Source organism: Melopsittacus undulatus, chromosome 5 (genome assembly GCF_012275295.1).
Source record: "Melopsittacus undulatus isolate bMelUnd1 chromosome 5, bMelUnd1.mat.Z, whole genome shotgun sequence".
In the NCBI taxonomy this organism is placed as follows: domain Eukaryota; kingdom Metazoa; phylum Chordata; class Aves; order Psittaciformes; family Psittaculidae; genus Melopsittacus; species Melopsittacus undulatus.
In genome coordinates, this window is record NC_047531.1 from 32,142,746 (window position 1) to 32,161,832 (window position 19,087).

The 19,087-nt window shown below is 36.5% G+C and overlaps 1 protein-coding gene across 1 annotated transcript in view; it reads right to left on the minus strand.

Moving 5' to 3' along the window:
• HGF (hepatocyte growth factor) overlaps positions 1-19,087 on the minus strand; it is a 57,041-nt gene that overhangs the window by 17,662 nt on the left and 20,292 nt on the right. Inside the window, exons 5-8 of the mRNA XM_031048326.2 lie at positions 18,213-18,355; positions 16,414-16,534; positions 11,586-11,704; positions 1,866-2,040 (exon numbers count right to left, since the gene is read on the minus strand). Of these exons, the coding sequence (XP_030904186.1) occupies positions 1,866-2,040; positions 11,586-11,704; positions 16,414-16,534; positions 18,213-18,355 (558 nt within the window). The remainder of the gene's footprint in view (positions 1-1,865; positions 2,041-11,585; positions 11,705-16,413; positions 16,535-18,212; positions 18,356-19,087) is intronic.

A 19,087-nucleotide genomic window follows, 5' to 3' on the forward strand; every position in this document is an offset into this window, starting at 1 on the left:
ATTCTATTGCTTTTTATGATGAATTCGCAACTATCTAGGCTCCTTAAAATCCGATATTACTGATCAGTGTCCAGTGCAAGGAAATGAGGAACCAGTAGAACACAGTGTCAAAAAAGAGTAGTAAATGTAATAAGAATATGGCTATGGGAATTAATTTTCAGAGGACCTATGTTTTGACTGGATAGAAGATTTCATTTGAAGATTAAAAATATTTTCAATATAGCTATTTTTATTCAGCATTCTCTGTCAAAATTTGTATGCAGGCTGACATTGGATACACCTGCAATCCATTACAAGTGCTTTTAAATACAAATGTTACAAAAGTGCTTAAAATTCCCTGTACTTTGAATGGCTCTGCTGAGTTTAGAGAAGTAGAGTCCTGTAGTCTGTCAGCAATTCATTTAAGAGACTGAATCTTGGAACATGAAAAACAAAATGTCTGTAGAAATTCTATACAGCTGTTACCTTTAAAGTAAAAGTCAGTCACAAGGGAACATCTTTAAATGTCTCTTGCATCTCACATGAAATAGTCAAACCTCTTAACTGTAAGTTTTATTTTCCCATCCCCTGACAGTGGTTGCCAGGTTCTGTGCATCTCCATATTTCATTCTGTTTTTCCATCTGCAACACTTACTGATAACAGACTATGGAAAAAAAAATGAGCCTAATACTGTAATTCTTACTCATGTGAGTTTTGAACAGGCATACCAGTGGTTTTGTTGACTTTACTCATGTAGTGTTGGCTGAATAAACAATACTAATATTAACCTCTTATTATTAACATGCTAGGAACATTTTATGACTTTAGGGCCTAAACCTTCAGCGTTACCCAGGTGCAGCACAATTTTAGGTGGTGTTTTGTCTGAGAAAAAACTGTGGGATCAGGCTTAAGCATTAACTTCCTGGTAAATTCCAGGTGGTTCTGAGACTGACAGAGGAGGCCCAGGATCGGTCCTATTTTCCATTATAAAGATGATTGTTACATTTTCAGGGCATGTGTAAAATGCACAGCATTTGACTGATAAACTGAACAATAACAGTGAAAAAATTAAGACAACAAACCTGTTTTGCTCAAACAAGCTATTGTTAGGGCAATAATTTGAACTCAGACTGGAATATTTTCTTTACTTTGAGAGCCTGGCACCATTAAAATCCAGCACAAGCCAAAAATGACATTTAGCACAAACCAGGCATTGTGCCCATGCTGGTCAGCTAGGTTTTCTCTATGCTCAATGAAAAAAGGACTGAAAGAGCATGACTAAAGTAACTACATAAAAGAAATAGATTATTCACTTCCTGGGAGTTTATGTACTGTACAGAAAGGTTAGATTAGTGGTCCTTTGGTAAAAGCAGTCATATTCATTTAAGTACCTTTAGTAATGAGACAGAAAAAGAGTTGAAAAGATAGATAATGCCAAGTGTTGCCAAGGAGATTACACTTAGGTAGCATTTAGGACATATGAAGTTAAAGTTAGTAATGAAACTGAGAACAAGTACTTACCTCCATGAAAGAAAAACAATAGTGCATACCAGCACTACCGGGATTCAGGTCCCAGTTTGGAAAACATCCATACACTTCACAATCGATTAAATATAGTGAATATATGCTTGAAGAGAAAGTTCATAAAGAAAACCTTCTACAGTTTCACACAAGTTCATCTAGAACTAATATTTTGAGATCTGAACAACTGATTTTCCCATGTTCAAATGGTTTTCAGCATCAGCAAGCCAAGTGAATGCATTAGGTTACAGAGAAAGGACAGGGATCCTATAGTCTACTTTGGTGACATGAATTTCTAAACCTTTGCAAACTTTTTTTTTAAGCTCTTCTACCACTGCAGGAATACCCACATGCATCTACTCACTTGCACTTGAAGTTCTCAGGAGTAATGTTGTGCTGGTGAGGAAATTGGGAGTCCCATCGCTGGCATTGGATCCCACTCCATATGGTGTTCACCGTGCCACGATAACCCTCACCTTGTCCCTGTATGCACGTTGATGTCTCAGCTGCTACCTCCGTGCTGTTCATGACTCTTTCATCTGCAGACCCAGAGAAGAAGGGCTGTTTCATATGCTTAAGACTGAGCCTGGCTTGGGATGTTATGTTTGAACTCTACATTGCAGTTAAATCTTGGTATCTGGAGCAATTTGATGAAATTGCCAATCTCATGTCTTTTACAAAATAATCTTTTCCTCTTCACACTTCCAACACCCATGAAATCAAAATAAGTGTTAGACCGTATGCTGGTTTATCCACATGCAGGCAAAGAATCTGCAATGTTTAAGAGGTTTTGGTTAGTAAGACATTGTCCTTATGCTATGTCTTTGAAGTTCAAGAGATGTGCTGGGTTCGTTTTTTATTCACTGAGTTTTATAAAACTGAGTGACTACCCATGTACACATTGTTAAACATATTAATACATGTTTGAAGATTAAAACCCAATTGGTTTTCTCCAAAGAACTCCTGGAATATCAAGTCACAGGGAAAAAGATGAACATAAAAAAAAAAGGGAGAAATCCTTTTATAAAGGAGAAATCCTATTATGGAAGTGTTGAATCCTCCTTGAACTTTCTCTTTTTATGCCTCATAGTTAAAGGGAAAAAAAAAAAAAGCTCAGTTTTTGGAAATCAAAGATCAGTATTCTCTACAGACAGACAAATGTTTTAGGCTAACAAATTCATCAGATTCAAGATCTTTTACAGATGTTGATATGCTTTGCATTCATCCTGGTGTGGGCTGTTTTGAACCAAATTCAGAAAAATAGTGGTTTTTGAAATGATTCATTCACATAACTTGAAAGTCTCTTTTTATTTCTTATGCAATTTTTGTAACTGCAAATTAATAGCACAAATATTGCATCAGATATATACAAAGTAGTACAAAACTAAATACACTACAACAGCGACACTTCTACAGTGTCCTAAAAAGCTCCCAACACAATATTTTTGCAAGTAAATACCCATCTGTTGATAATTGTTATTGTTCACAAGACTAATTTTATTAATTACCTTAAAAGTATTCGTTGCCAGCAATAAGTATGTTAATAAAGCTCTAAAATTAGTTTTGTTTGAATGCTCCAGTTATTAGAATAATATTTGTGTGTTACTCATAATGTAGTTCATTCCTGGTAACTTGAGCCAGTTCTATGAACTTGCAGAGAATATGGATCTTAAGGAAACCAAATGTCATAACAGATGGGTTTGGCTGATTTGCTGTCTAATCTTCTATGTTAAAGATCACTTCCCTGTCAGATGATAACATCAAGTTGTGCAGTTGACTTATACATTTCTCCATGCTGGAGAAAATTTCTCTTCATCTGGTTGATGTTTTTACATCGCTGTTTCGTGGTCAAATTAATTTCCTATCTTTCTTTCATAAGGCATTTTGTCTGCAAATGTCCTGTTTCAGCAGGATTGTGAGTTCCAGGCTTGTTGCAAAACCAAAAGGATATGACACTGCAAGTATCACAAGTAGGCTTCCAGAGGCCAGCAAATGTACCCTTTCTAGTGAATTTATCAAACAAGCTTGCAGCTAGTAACTGTATTTTTAATCGTTATTACTCATTTTTTAAAATAATTGAACAACAGACAAATTCATGCATCTAATAGAAATATATGGCTATGTATTTAAGTTTTCCATCATAACTAATGTATGAAAACAAATTGGAATCATATTCTAAGACAGCTCCTAAGCTGATTAGACTAAACATTGCTGTGCCACTTTCAAATACATATCAGTCTTTTAAAAAAAAATATTTGTGATGCTTTAATTAAAAAGGAAAGAGATGTGGAGTATAATTTGGAAAAAAAATAGTTATCTACCATGAAAAATTTCAGTACACATATCTTATCCTGGATGCATACTATTTCTCAAGTAAATTAATAAGTTACAAATATATAATTCTAGCAAAAGGTGTTTTTCTTGTAATAGTAATAATGCATAAAATTAATACATATTAGAAAGACCTTATTTATCCAGTAGAAGTTACTATTTCAACTGCAATGAACTTGACATCTACTCTGTACTCAGTCATACTAGAGAAAAAGTAATTAGGTTGGCATTTATGTATCATTGTGTGGCTTTGTTTTGTTTTGTTTGGTTTTTTTTTAATTACTTGCCTGAATTTAATAACTAAAGCATCAAATGACTTAAGCAAGGCCATAGATTCATTCTGTAGAGCATTTCTTCTTATCCATCTACAGATACACAGCTTAGTGATGTGCCTGGACAGTGATCTCTATCTATAGATCAGATTTAACACCAATTTGTCTGTGTCAAAATACCCTATTTAAAGGAAGCAGGCGAACTTAACATTTACATAATAAGGCCACTACTGTAAAGACTTATGTTATAATGGTTGAGAGAGATTGTTTCAAAATCTGCAACATGTGATAGATTATCTGCTGCTACTACTTTGTGGCAGCTCTCAGTAAGAATTCTAGTGTTGAAAAATATCACTACAATGGTTCTATTGAATTAATAAAGCAACTTATCCTTCCAAAAGGTCCACAGAACCCCCTCCAAACTCTTCTTGCTATACGACCTGCATTTCCTGCAAATGTCTAATTTTCAAACATTAAAAATGGGATTCTAAAATATTTCTGAAATTTAATTCTGAAATCCTGGGGGCTTGTGCCTTCAGAAATAACCTGTCCCATTCTGGCTCTTCAATCTCATGGAAAGCGCAAAATTTATCAAAAAAGGCTCAAGAAATTCTTCATTCATTGGGTGGTTTCTTGAAATAGGCATGATGGGAACAATCTCCCTGTTCCTGTGGACTGGATGCACATGGGTACATCAAAAGCTTGGAGAGGTGCTCTGCAGACTATAAGGCAGTTTATAAACTTTAAGAAGTGCCCAGATTGTCCAAGCCTACAGCTTTCATCTCCATTCAGTACTGGTCTTGTTCTTCAAGCTGATTACTCTTGTCACCCACATAGGTGATTATCTAATACTTATTAACTTTGGGCATGAACATCAGACATGCAGAGCACTGATGAAAGAATCCTGAGACCACAAGCACCAGTTCTTTTGCAAGGAGCTGGAAACAAGATCAAGCTAACAGTCAGTAAGGATGGATTCCCATCTTTACCCTAACAATTCCTTTAAAATATAAATTAAGATCTACAACTCCAAAGGCTTGTTCCAATAAGAAAGACATTACGAATTAAATTTTAAGATGAAAATTCAATAACTAATCCTTACAATGCAGGCAGTTCAGCTTTTAGAGTTCTGAACTGAGATAAAAAGTACCATTAAAGGAAAGTCACACAAAATGTCATCTTACAAAATACTAATATTTATAATTTGTTAAGTGTCACTTCTTATTCCTGTATGGAACTTGACTATAAACAGAGGAATTTGATAATTGTCTAGCAACACTTTGCTACTTTTGAACTTTGTTGTAATTTGTTTTGTGCTCTGGATGACTCAAATTAACCATGTAATTCAGACAGCTACTTGAGGATTTCCTGTTGGTCATATTTCCACCTTCACATGTTCACTCTGAAATCCCCAACCAAAGTACAATAATGCAAAGGCTTTCTTTTTTCTGCAAAACCCTCCCTATATTTCAAAATACATAATTTTATTTATAAAGGGCCAGCTCATGCATTCATAAATGCTTAAGTAAAGAGATGAAATATTATCCAGAGCTTCATGTGTAAAGCCACAGACAGTCTTCTAAGTTCTGGTTCTCACAGTAATGTCAGCATGAGGGAATCAGCAGGGGCCCTGAGTCATTCTACAGCTGAAGTAACCAGTTAGAGTACTATTTCTGTCTTTAACACCAATGACCCAGAAGAAAATCCTACACAAATTTTAGGTCAGTGGTGAAAATCCTATTGACTTCAAGGAAGGTATGGAATTTGCTGGAGTATTCATGTTTTTTCATAGTAATGCTATCAATGCTTTTTTGGGAAAATACATAGTTGGAAAAGAAGTAGAGCCCTAAATTACTTCATCAGGAAAATTCCTACTTTCCCTCATATTGTTGCAATTTCTTTCCTAATGTGCCAGTCCACAAAAAGAAAATGTGCCCTGATTTCCAACAAAAGATTTTGAAAAGTAGTTTTTAAAAGACAAGATGTGCCTAACCCAGTGAAGAAAGTGTAAACACCACAAAGTCCTTATTAAACATGACCCATGCATTTCTGTAAATGTCACTAAAAACCATGAGTGACATGGGAAGAAGCTGCTCATGCTTTCAGGCATCTCTACCTCAAACAATATCATCTAGCTTTCTAGGCAATATGATAGTGGCAGTTCTTTTCTTTCCATGTGTTTCCTCCAATGGATTATCTCACAGTATATGAAACATGAAAAAAACCCACCATCACTGATTTATAGGGGATTTGTTGTTTGTTTTTTGTCGTTTTTTGTTTTTTTTTTTTCAGTAAAAACATATGAGAAAGCAAAGAAGTAAATGAAACCAAAGATCAAGAACCACAGTACTGAAGAACTAATTTTCAGCTCAGACCTGCACAACCTACAGTTCATTTGTCCTTGAACAGAGAGAGATCTTTGAAGGTTATTCCAATGCCTACAACTAGGCTTTAAATCCAAACAATTCTTAGTTTAAATCCGTCTAAAAAAAAAAAAAGCCTTAAAATAATCTCAATATTTGGAGTTTCATAGCTCTTAAATCTCACTTTCAAAGCTATCATAGAAATGATGAAAAGAATTTGATCAAAATCCTTTTTAAGGAAATGTAGATTAAATCATTGCTCACAATGAATGCTGGACCTTTGTTATACCTCCCTGTGGAGCAAGGTGGAAAGTAACACTTTATCAGCCACTAAACATCACTCTCTTTCCACTGCCACTTTTCTATAAATATCTTTATCTTACACAAATATTGAGCTTTAACTGAGTGTCATTTTTATTTGTTTACATGCTATGATTCAACAAATAACTTTAATCAGAGCTTCACATTCAAATGGACAGTTGAAATCTGCTTCTAAAGAATGGCTAATCTAGTATCAGTGATTTTTTGCCTTCAGGTTCATTTTACATCTAGATTCTCAATTTTGCCATTTCATTACTTGCTTTCCTCATCAAACCCACACCTTTATTGAATTCTCTCAGGGCTTTTCAGGTTTCAGTCACTCCTATCTATTGCCTATGAGTACTAGTAACAGAGGTTAAATCCATGGTAAAATCAGCTGGGTAGGTTGGAAATCAAGTAGGCAGTAAACAAACGTTGTCTTTCCCATATTAATACCATATATCTCAGCTCTCAAATGACTTTCTTTCTGGGCCTTAGCACTTCTCATAGCTATACAGATCATCTACAGAAGTGCAGCTATCCTTTTTCCTATTTTTTTGTTTAACTCCCAGCTCCTGTCTCCCCTCAGTAGTTCATGTCCTCATTCACACTAAAGTAACAGTATTTTTTTCATGTTTGCTGTCACTGCTTCCATTTCTTCATTTCATCCTACACTTTTTTATTGCTGTTATAGTTGTCCTTTTATCCTCTCTTCTAACTAAAAAATGTCAAGCCAAAAACCACAGACACATATGTGAGCAACTTCAAACCAATTCTGGGGTCCCTGAAGTCTTAATCCAGATCCAATTTTTACAGCTTGAGCCATCTCTAATCCCTAATTGCTCCTGTCATCTCTTTCTCACAGCCCTGGCTGTAAGCCACAGTGTTTTATGCTGCTTTCTGTGCTTGGAAATAAAGTTACAATGCCCTCCTGTCTCTTCAGTCTTAAAAACATATTTATTTTCTGAATGCTTCCTTCCACTGACTTTTTTTGCTGAAAATTTTGTATATGAGCTGTTGTCAGCATTTTGGCTATAGAGCATACTAGCACTCATGACATTTAGCAAAAGCCACAGGCAGCATGCTGCCTTGTGGTCACTCCCCCAAAAGAGAGGACACCTACGTTTCTGTATATGGTCCAAGGACTTGGATTTGAAAAGCATTTTTACTAATTAGCATTTCTTGTAAAATGTATAAACAGTCCTCATCATAGAAATTAAAAATCTGTGTGAGAATCCAAACCACAAAGCTATAAAGACATATAACTCATGATCTCTTTTTAGTGTACTAAAACTGAACACAGCCACAGCTTCAGAAAATGAAGCTACCACTGAAACCCAGAAAGGACTAGTGTTTTGGGCTCCCTGCTAAGAGGTGGGAAATAGTTTTTCTATGTGCCTCCAGAAAGACAGAAAACTGAAAACAGGTCTTAGATATTTTGTGTTGGTATTCTAGTCACTGGGCTGGTGATACAACAGTATCATAAACAATAAATTCCCTCTCTGAGTGATAAAGGAAAGCACTGAGCAACATTGCAGCTTACGTAGAGGGCAATGACATATGCCTGTGCCAAAAAACCTTTGAAAATATCTGCTGGATTAAGCATCTTCAAAATCACTATTTCTTGTATTTTTCCTCATATATATTACTTTAAAAATTTCCAAAGATCTATAGTTTTCTGCAGTGAAAATATAGTCTTGCATATGAAATTTCCACACATATTATACTTTCTAACTGCGGGTGAAATAATTCATAGTTAATTCAGTCAATTTATGCCTAGAAATGAGATAAAAGGCTTTCATTACAACATTAAAATCATTACATCCTTTGGGGTCTTAAATTTCATTTTGATGATTACCTTTTATTGAGGACTCTAATTGTCATTTGAGCAGACAAAGGTGACATTAGAGTAGTTTGCAGTTCTCCCACCCAGCTGTTTTAGAAAGCTTAGGCCAGACAGTAAATACTGAAAGTTGTATGGGTTGTAAGCTTACGTGACCAACAAAGCCAGATGTGAATCCTCAGAACACTGACACATCAGCTCAGGAAATGCCAGAGGATAAAGGTTTATAAAAGTTGCATTTGTGAAACAGTCAGCTGTAACTTACGATTTTTGTTGTTGTTTTCTTTTTTTTTTTTTTTTGTGAAAAAACCCACTTCTACCAAGGGAAAATAACGGATCTAGTACTCTACATATGATTAATTTATTACCTAATAAATAAAGAAATGTTAGAAGCACAGTAAAAAAATCACACACAAAAAACCCCAACAAACAGCAAGATCTAACAATTAATTAACTAAAAAATTAGAAAGATGGTTCTGTTACACAGCTTAGCATGACTGCACAAAATGGGGAAAGACTGAACTTTCCCCATTACCAAAGATTACCAAGAACTCTAGATTCAATTACATGAGTTCGTACTGCAGTTCACAGGCAAGACTTTCAGCATGGTATAACTTACTGGGTGTCTGACACAAAACAAGCAGTAGTTCTGTTAATTTTCTTCTGTCTCTTGACAACCTGATTACAGACATTGCCTAAAATAGCAAATTAAGCTCACTTACTTACAGTGGAATAATTTTTGTAGTTTTAACTACTTTATACTGGATTTACAATGGCATGTCATAGGACAAAGTAAATTCAATTACTCCACATCAAGAAATAGATTAAGAAAATTCTTATTTAATCTTCAGATTTCAAACAATTGACTAATCAACAAAAAGTGACTGACACCCCAAGACATTACTCTGGCCTAAGCCAAAACAAGCAAGGAGAGAAAATGCTGAACTATTGGTGGTGGAAAGAGAAAACATTGCAGCAAAATTTGGTTTGGCAAGAACTCCAAGTGAAGACAGAGCATCCCATGCTTCTGCCTTCAGGTAGCAACTGCACACACATAAAGGTTCATGCCAAAGCCATTCCCTTTCACTTATCCACGTCACCCTGTATTTATATATTTGTTAATTTTATGGGGAAAATACAGGATTATATTATGGAAACAGACTTTTTGTAAGATTCACTACTGTCTCTATTTTATCTGGATCTTAGATACCCCAGGAATGGTTTGTCTTGGTTTATATAACAACAATAACAAAGCACAGAGAACCCTGCAAATTAAACTGTCGTTAAAAAATCACTTCTTTTATGCTTATTATAATTTTCCTTTTTTTTTTTCTTTTTCATTTTTTGAATTCTAGTTCCAGGTGAGATTTCTTTTTCATTTTAAAAGATTCTGTTCTGTTCTTCTATTCTCCTTCCAAGAGGCTCAAATAAATTTTAGTGACATAAGCCTACTGAAGTGACACTTAGAGCTAGATGAAAAACAGTGTCTGGTTTCGAGGATTAATTTTTTTTTCACACTTAATTTTGGTCAGAATTGAAGCAGGAGAACAAAAGAAATCATAGTTTCCAAAACTGCAGATCTAACAGAAACTGACTTTCTCATGAGATAACATGACACTGAGTTTCACTCAGCAGTTTTAGAAGCAGCTTTTGCCTGCATTTCACAGAAAATAAAAAAACACTGTTTTCCCTTTTCTGCCCATTTTCTTTGGGTATCTCCCACAAGACTGGGGCCCATGAAGCTGTCAAGCTTCTACACTATGGATTCAGTTAAAGTCATGCCTTGTTTTCAGAAATTGCCTTTATTCCAGAGATGTTATAAACAAAGTGTTTTGAGTAAAGAGAATAAAAAAACAAAACCTGTCTAAGTAATACTAGTCTGCCTTTAACATCATGCTTGTACACTGATTATTTCACATTTCAGTTCACTAAGAGAAGAAAAAAACTGGACCCCAAATCTGTCAATGAGAAGAATGTGAGATAAAAAGAGAGATTATCACCTGTAGACCCCATGAGTTGTGAACGAGGAAAGCATTTTCAGAGATGCAAATCTTAGTTTTCTGGCTAAACCATGTCCTAGTGAAGCTCAATTCTACCACCTGCCTCAGCCCCAAGGTTACCACAGAAGTCTAGAAAAACTAGCTAACACAAGTTTTCATGTAATTTCCAACAGTTTTACCTTCTTCACTGTCCCTGTAGTGTTCATTGAAGACATCTAATCATAAGTAGAACAGAGCTCTCAGAGTTAGCACTAAAGTTAGGAGGATCTGGTCTTCGAAGATAGAAAATGCTGCAGAATGCCTTAAAAATTCTGAACTAAAGCATCTCTATGTGGGCATTCGATATTTATATACCTTGATATTGCTTGGATTCAATTCCCTGTCTGTAAAGTGAGGCTAAAAAAACCCTACCATCTTGTTATTGATGGATGAAAAGAAATTAATTGACTGCAAAGTATTTTGATACTGTAGTGCTGAATATCACAGAGAAACCTATGAGGAAAATAATAATTCTGTCTTTAGTACAAGTTGCATAGCAGGCAGGAGCTGAGGCTTAGAAGCACACAATGTGCAAAAGGAAACCAAAGCAATGGATAATTGTTAGATAGAGCATTGAGTAGGGAAGGTGTGAATGCACCTGTTCCCAGACTCGTGGGTTAATGCTCAGCATGGCCAACCTAATATGTACATGAGATCTTCATGATGATATTGTTTCACTGGTTTAGTACTTGAGATTTCTAGATTTTAATGTAAATTCCTGCATGTGACATACACACATTTTCCAGTGCTAAGACACAACTCTTATTTTCTGTCAAGATTAAATATAATGTTGTTATAAACAATCCTCTTTGAAAACTATGTTTTAAAAGTCAGTGAAGGGCAATAAATAAACTAGCTATGGCCCTATATTGCTTGAACTATCTGTATTCATATTTTGGAAAGGAAAAGGAAGTAATAAATTTTGCTTGAACTCACCACACGTTTTAATTGCACAGAACTCCCAGGGGGTGTTAGGGTCAAGAGTGTAGCACCATGGTCTCAGCTTGCCATCAGGATTGCGGCAGTAATTATCATCAAAGCCCTTGTCGGGATATCTGCAAACCACAACAAGAAATGTGTCAGGAAAGTCTTCCTGGCAACATTGCGTTGGCTTCTACAAGGTACTTAAAGGACAGTCTTCAGCAGAGGCAAACAAGAACCAGTTCCTGTTAACCTGAAGTCTGATCCTGACATGGATGCAAATGCTCTTTTAACACTATTACAAAGTTAATAACATAAAGTCTCTTTCCAAATATGCAGCAGAATCAGACCACTGAGGGGATTCCCTGCTGTGCTAATGCACAGGGTACCGGATGGGGTAACTACTAATTGCTAAACTCTTGCTCTTGTGTCCATCGACTGATGACCAGACTCTAAAGCCACCTGGTTATTTTGAAAGAGCCCAATTAAGTGTGGATTGTATAAACACTGCTTGGCATGCTGAACTCATTAAGGAAACAGGTTTTTTAGTGCAACAGCCCTGGGTTCAAACTGGAAGATATTTTGAAGAGCTATGTTATTAATGATAGCTCCATTTCTGTAATAGAGCTCATTCTAGGTCATGCCCTCATTTTGAGCACTGGTTAAAAAAGGAAAAGGAGAAAAATAAGGAGTTATTTTCTGTCACCCTTATCTCATTAAGGTTTGAAACTATTGTGCCATTTAATTGTTTCTACTTTCCTACCACCATCATTGAACAATCAGGCAGATATTCAAGATAAAACTTAAAGAGAAGGAGATAAATGCATACTCTTTTCCTCCAGTGAATACAAATTGTCTTGGTATTCCAGGTTTATTGAAACACGTTTGTAAAAGAAATAAAAAGTAGATTTGCCTGTGAGGGAAAGATGAAAAAGTGTAAGAGAACAATAAAGTTAACTACCTGGGAACCTGAACCCGGTTACAACTGCAAGCAGATGTGTTTCACACAAGCAGAGGAAAATATGATTTACAAGTGCGTGCTTTTGCTAGGATGCTTTTTCTGTCAAACAATCATGCTAATTTTGACTCACTGCAACTTGATCTCCCATTCCTTGGGAAAAAATCAGGTTCCTTCATCTATACAAAGGACAGGGATGGGATTTAAGTAGAATAAAAACAAACAAACAAACAGTAACAAACAGCAAAAGGACCAAGGAGAAATCTCATAAACCCTTGAGGCAGTCAAGAATGCGGTAGTTTCAGTTTCAGATCTAGCATCAGTGACCTGTTTTCTGCTGGGTGGAAGACAAATTGGAAAGTTTGTGTCCAAGGATTGGACACATTGTGTCCAATTTCACAAGAAAACAGTTAATGGGCTATTAACACAGCATAAAGAGAGATTTTTATTTTTTTTTTTTGTCACCCAGTAGCTGCAGTGATGAGCTTTGATGTTAGCAGCACATGTCACTTAGCAAAGAGTCCATGGCCCTACCCAGGAAATGAGGTAAGTCCAGGAATGGCAAGGTATCTGCAGTCATAGTTCCCAAACCTATTCAGAACAACTGGGAGTGTAAAGAATCCATTTTCTAGAAACAAGTGCCCTTCCATAGCACTGTATGCTCTGTCCTTTCCAATATTATATATGTTCCCACAGTATGCCAAAAAAGTTATTTACTAACTTAAGAAAAGATGGAATAGATCTTCAGGAGCCAGCTTTAGGTGTCTGCTGCATGGAGTAGTTCCCGTGAACTGTATCTTTCCACCTACTACATCTACGTTTCCTTTCTTAGAGCAACAACAGCCTTTCCAGTCAATGTTTCTTCCCTCAAGTATTCAGGCATGTTTCTGCCTTCCCTCATATCCAGTAGGCAACAGTTTCTCAGCTCCTATAGAAAAGGCCAACTAATACTAGGGAGAAGATAAACAATAGGGCTTCAATCTCTTCCACAGAAAGTCAACAGTGAGACTGTGGTGGATTCCCTGAGGGCTCATCCCTTTGCTCTGCACAATTCTCCTTCCCCAGTACACTTGGGGAGGGACCTCTTGCTTAGACCCAATAAAAAGCCTGAGGTTTCCAAGATCTTTCAGAACCCTACATATTTCTTCCCCTCTCCTGCCATTGAAACTTCAGTAGCTGTACCTCATTATTGAAACTGAAATGAAACATTAAGATACACATCTGGTGTCAAAATCAAGACTTTTTCTCAGTTTCAGGGAGGGGAAAAGAGTGTTAGATGAAGAGATAACATTTATTTTCTTTAAAGAGGCAGATGTTGAGTTCTAGCTCTGCTGGAACTAAACTGAAACTTAGTGTCTAAAACTCTTCACCAATATTTCTTTTCCCCTTCTTTTTAAAAGACATACAGGACTGTAAACTTGATTCTGTATAAAATAAATTTTCATGCAAGAGATATAAACCAGAGTATTTTAATAAAAGTATACAAGCAGTTATTCAACTTCTATAGCACACTTCAGCCCTACTTTTCTCTGTGCAGTTAAGTACATATTTTCAAAACATATTTAATTTTAAGCAGAAAATATGCTGCTGAATGCTCCATCTCTGGCAGTGTTCAAGACCAGGTTGGATGAAGCCTTGGGTGATATGGTCTAGTGTGAGGTGTCCCTGTCCATGGCAGGGGGGTTGGAACTTGATGATCTTAAGGTCCTTTCCAACCCTAACTATTCTTTGATTCTATGATTCTATGATCCAAGTCATTATCCTCAATGGAGGACACAGGAACTGGAGCTTCAGAACACAATTCTGCATCCACTACTAGCTAAAAACAGCTCATGCAGGAGCTGTTTGGGCAGATTCCTACTGCTACCTTCAATCACATCTAAGTACACAGATATTACCAATTCTCTTCAGTAACCAACCTCTGAAGTGAATACATGTGGAACAATTCATCAAGGTGACAGAAAGGAAAAGTGAGGTGTATTCACCCTGAGCATAAAACATTGTTCTAAAGCAGGTAGACTGAAGCATTTGAAAAGATTACTAGTTTTACTTCTTTTCCTTTGTTGTTGCAATTATGATTCCAGAAATTAAAAGAAGTTTAAGTCTGTCTAGCTAGTCCCTTTTGGTCTCCAGGTTATTCGTATTATCTCCAGATGCTATAGTATAAGCCTCTCTAGAGATTGCTGTATTTTAATGATTCATTTGTTCCAGACCTCTTTTCTTATTTTCAATTTCAGTAACTATTAAAAACCACAAGCAAGCCAAAGCCCCAAATATTTTTTAAAAGCTAGTATAATCAAAGTATAATTGTCACAACTTTTAGTGATCATTCCATGAAGGTAATTAACATCAATATTGATTAACTGTACTGTACCCCAGTTAGTCTTCTGAAAGCACATACAGATCAGCTTAATCTTGATGGGTCACTTTTTGATAAAAAAGCATTTTTATTACAGCCTAAAAGCTCTCACAAGTACGTTTTCTGAGGAGAATCTTTCAAGGAGGAATGTGATTGTGCGATTGCAGTTAGTCTGAAAAATCACTTTGCAAGCAATCCAAAATTAACAGAGTAAATTTCCTCCTGACAGAAAAATTGTTATTGTTTGCACCCAGAAGTTCTATAATTTTTTTACTCACAAGGAACAAGTGCATGGCAAAAATCAGAAACAGATTATTTTAAGTGTCAGCCTGTTAAGAACTACAGGACTGCCTGAACTACAGAACCCATGAAGCAGATCATCTGAACCAAGAGGAAAAAACAGGTTATATCACATAAAATCAAAAACTGCAGTTTGCTACTGTTTTGCTGAATAATCAGTCTTTCTAATATCTGCCAGTACCTGTATTTCTGAGTATGAAAAATATGCTATATTTGGTGCAACACTTTAAAATATATAAAAATACTTTCAGTGGAAGGTCTCAGTCATTCTGAGTTTGTTGATTCTTGCAGTCCTCCTCTGTCAGTTTAAGTTTATTCAATGCACTTACAAATAGAGATAATCCAAAATCCTGAGTAAAACTAAAATTAAACTTTAGTCCAGTTTAAGAGAAACACAAAGGTCCTCCTGTGTGGCCTAAACCCCCACACAAAATCCTTCCAAAAGGGTGTATCATAGATGACCCTTTACGGCCGGGTGAATTTTACCCTTTAGGACAAACTGTAATGGGGATGCAATTTATCTTGCTATTTCTGACTCATCTTTTGGCATTAGGTACCTATGCTTAAACTAAAAGAGAAAAGTCTAAAATACAAATCCATGTACATAAAATGCTAAACAGAATGATTAACTCCTTTCCCAGGCTGAAAAAAACACATGTAGTGGGCAAACATTTTGTTGAAACAACTTGGATACTTAAACTTGATTACAACAGAAGATCATCTACAGCTGTAAAGCTGTTCAATATTTCAAAAAAAAGAGCATACTCTGTCTTGACAATGTTTCAAGTTTATGTTCATTAATTGTGTTAAGAACTATCAAAAATGTATTATTTTTTAATCATTCTGATTGCTTTAAGGTATTTTAAGCTGACTGAAGTTGCATAACAACATATACAGCAACATTCAGAAATTTATTTTTCTACTGTAAGTAAAGCTAGGGAGGAAATTTGGATCAATTAATGCAGCACATGTCCATCACTACACTACACAGCCAGGGGATGTAGCCGCAGCTGCATGACATAGCCTCTAGTCACCATCCTTCATCTCCAGCATGATGGCAGCCAGCCTGCATGCACCATGGGCCAGGAGCCCAAGCAACTAAAACTGGTGAACTCCATAAACTTCAGTTCAGCTAATGCTGATTTTGTCCAATTGGTTCCAAAATGTGTGTCATTTTCAAATTATATCCACATGAATTTTCCAAGGAAGGTGGGGAAACAAGTTACCTCTCTGGACGAAATTTGTGCTTGTGTGGTCTCTGAAGATCCCAGCGCTGACACTCCTTGCCTGTCTCGGTGTGATCCATTGGCCCTCTGTAACTCTCTCCATTGCAGGTCATGCATTCAACTAGGAAAAAAATAGGTAGTATATTATGCTGATGACATGCAACACACACACACAAATAAATTGGAATAATTAAATCACATCTCTGCTGTTATGAGTTGAAACCAACCTAAAGAGAGATAAAAAAGTAATATATTTAAGTCAGGTTGGTATGGTAAATGCCTTTTGGGAAAGATTTTCATCTCTTATATCTAATCCAGATGCTTAAATTTGATATCACTTTATTCACTTTATAGGACACTTATGGTTTGGAAGCAGGTGGGTGTGAGCTGCTAGAGACATTCATGTTCCTAGCAGATTTTTAACCTTAGTTATGGTTAGTAACAGAGAGAGACACATATCTAAGGAAGAAGTATATTTTAGGACTGATATTTTATGATTAAGTGAAAATAATTATTCTAAATCACTCTAATCATGGCATAATTACAGCATAAGTTTAAGTACAGAGTAATGGCTGAATTTCAGGGCAGTACAGTTTGTTTCTTTAAATTCCCAGCACATTCATATGATACTGTTTCTTTTCGATACTAATTCTTTTTGGCAGCCTAAGCTAAGATACATTTTCAGCCCTGGTTTGGGAAAGTGGGGGGTGGAGGGAGAATGGGCAAAAGCTACCAAAGGGATTTGATATCACTGCTGAACAAAATATCCTCCATAATTTAAAATGAGAAGTCTTAAAATATAAAATAAATTCACCATACCTAACTGTAGACACGTTTCTTAAGTGTTCCCTAATTAGAGTAATTGTAACAAAAGATCACTTAGTAAATAGTAATTTATGCAATTACAGATCTCACACTTCAGATGAAGCATCCGCTACCAAAGTCTTCATCCTGCAGTGAGCTCCAGGTCTTACCACGTTTGAAGCTCAAATTGATCTTTAAATGTTAGCTTTTAACAGATTTTCAAGCTCCTTGTCATTCTCTTCCTCCCTCCTTCTCCCTTTTCTTCCCCCACCACAGTATAGCTATTGCACATGACACATTAGCAGGAAAATTAAAGTCATCCTATCTTGAGAATTTAAATGAGTTGATTGACTGGAACTGAATTGGATGATTAGCAAGATATAAGAGCTTAGTTTGGAGCTTAACAGAACTTAAAATTCAACAAATGAAATGGTGCACATGAAATATCTTTTGAATTCTGTGACTTGAAAGTTGAACAGGAATGAATTTATACAAAGTCTTATTTACAGTATACATTTGAAAGAAAAAATGGAAAAAAAAAACCCAAACCATACTTAGATTGAACTTTTTTTCCTGTAGCTAAGTATCTCTATTTTCATCCAAAAGAAGGAGAAAAGTTGATTTTACTAGGGAATGCTACTAGATGATTTTATCACATAGTAATAGCAATGTTAATGGATTCTCTATGGACCAGATAAGTGAAAAAAGGGTTGCATTTGTGCGATCAGCATAACTTCTTTGTTCCAGTTCCTCCATGACCTGAAAAAAAGCTGTTGAGTCTAAAAGCTTGTTAAAGTCTTCCAGAGTACTGGAACATAACAAGACCTCCTCTTTCTGTAATAATTGCTTTCCTTGTTACAAGAGTTATTCTTGCTGAGAAATCGACAATTCTTTCTCCAAAGTCCATGAGCAAGTGTCAGTGAAACTAGTGAAATTTCTGCATATGTGCTGGCAGCAGGGAAAAGGAACTTTCCACATAAGCCTTGCCAGGTTACCTTGTGAACAGAGGGGGATGTCACAGACTTCATGGCGTGTCTCTGGACTGGTGGTGAAGCACCATGGCCCTCCCTCTTCCCCTCGGGGGTTTCGACAATAGTTTTCCCGCAGGTCTTTACCCCGATAGCTCGAAGGCAAAAAGCTAGTTTTAAAATGACAATCATTACAGTATAAGAGCATGCAAACTTTGGTGTTAAATCATAGTATTTTTTGCAAACAGTTAAAAACAATCTAACTTCTGCTTCCTTCTCCCTCCACCCTGCCTAAACAAATGCACACACCCAAATATCTGTCCATACAAAAATACACATCTTCAGTAAGGATTACTCAATCAATGGTCTAAATCTGGGTCAATTAGTCTAGCCCACTGCTTGCTCTAGCAAGTTTTATTCCCATCCCTTGGGCATCCGGAGCCAAATATCTGCTGCAGAGCCAGAGGCAGCAACACACTCCCTGCTAGCCCTCACTGCACTCTCCTTCGCAAGCTTATAACTACTCATGCAAGGCCCTTGGACAAAGAGGAGAAATGCATTGGACATTTCTTGGGTGGGGGAAATCCATTGGGTCCATCACTGTGTCAGACATGTTATTGCTGTGTATGTTGTGAACATATAATGCACAACAATATACAGAGCTGGCCCAGATGGGTTTAGTGTGCACCTACTACATAAAGCTCACAAGAAGAGAAACCTCCTCATTTCTGGCCAGGCAGCAGCAAAAACTGAGCATCAGGAGTCTGTGAGCGTGACTGAGCACTGTGACACACCATACTGAGAGGCTTTTGCTGCCTGAAACCGCAGACGACTTTGCATTTCAGCATCAGAAATTTCCCCAGATTCCTCTTTAGCCACCCTGCCTCATATTCTGCCATGAA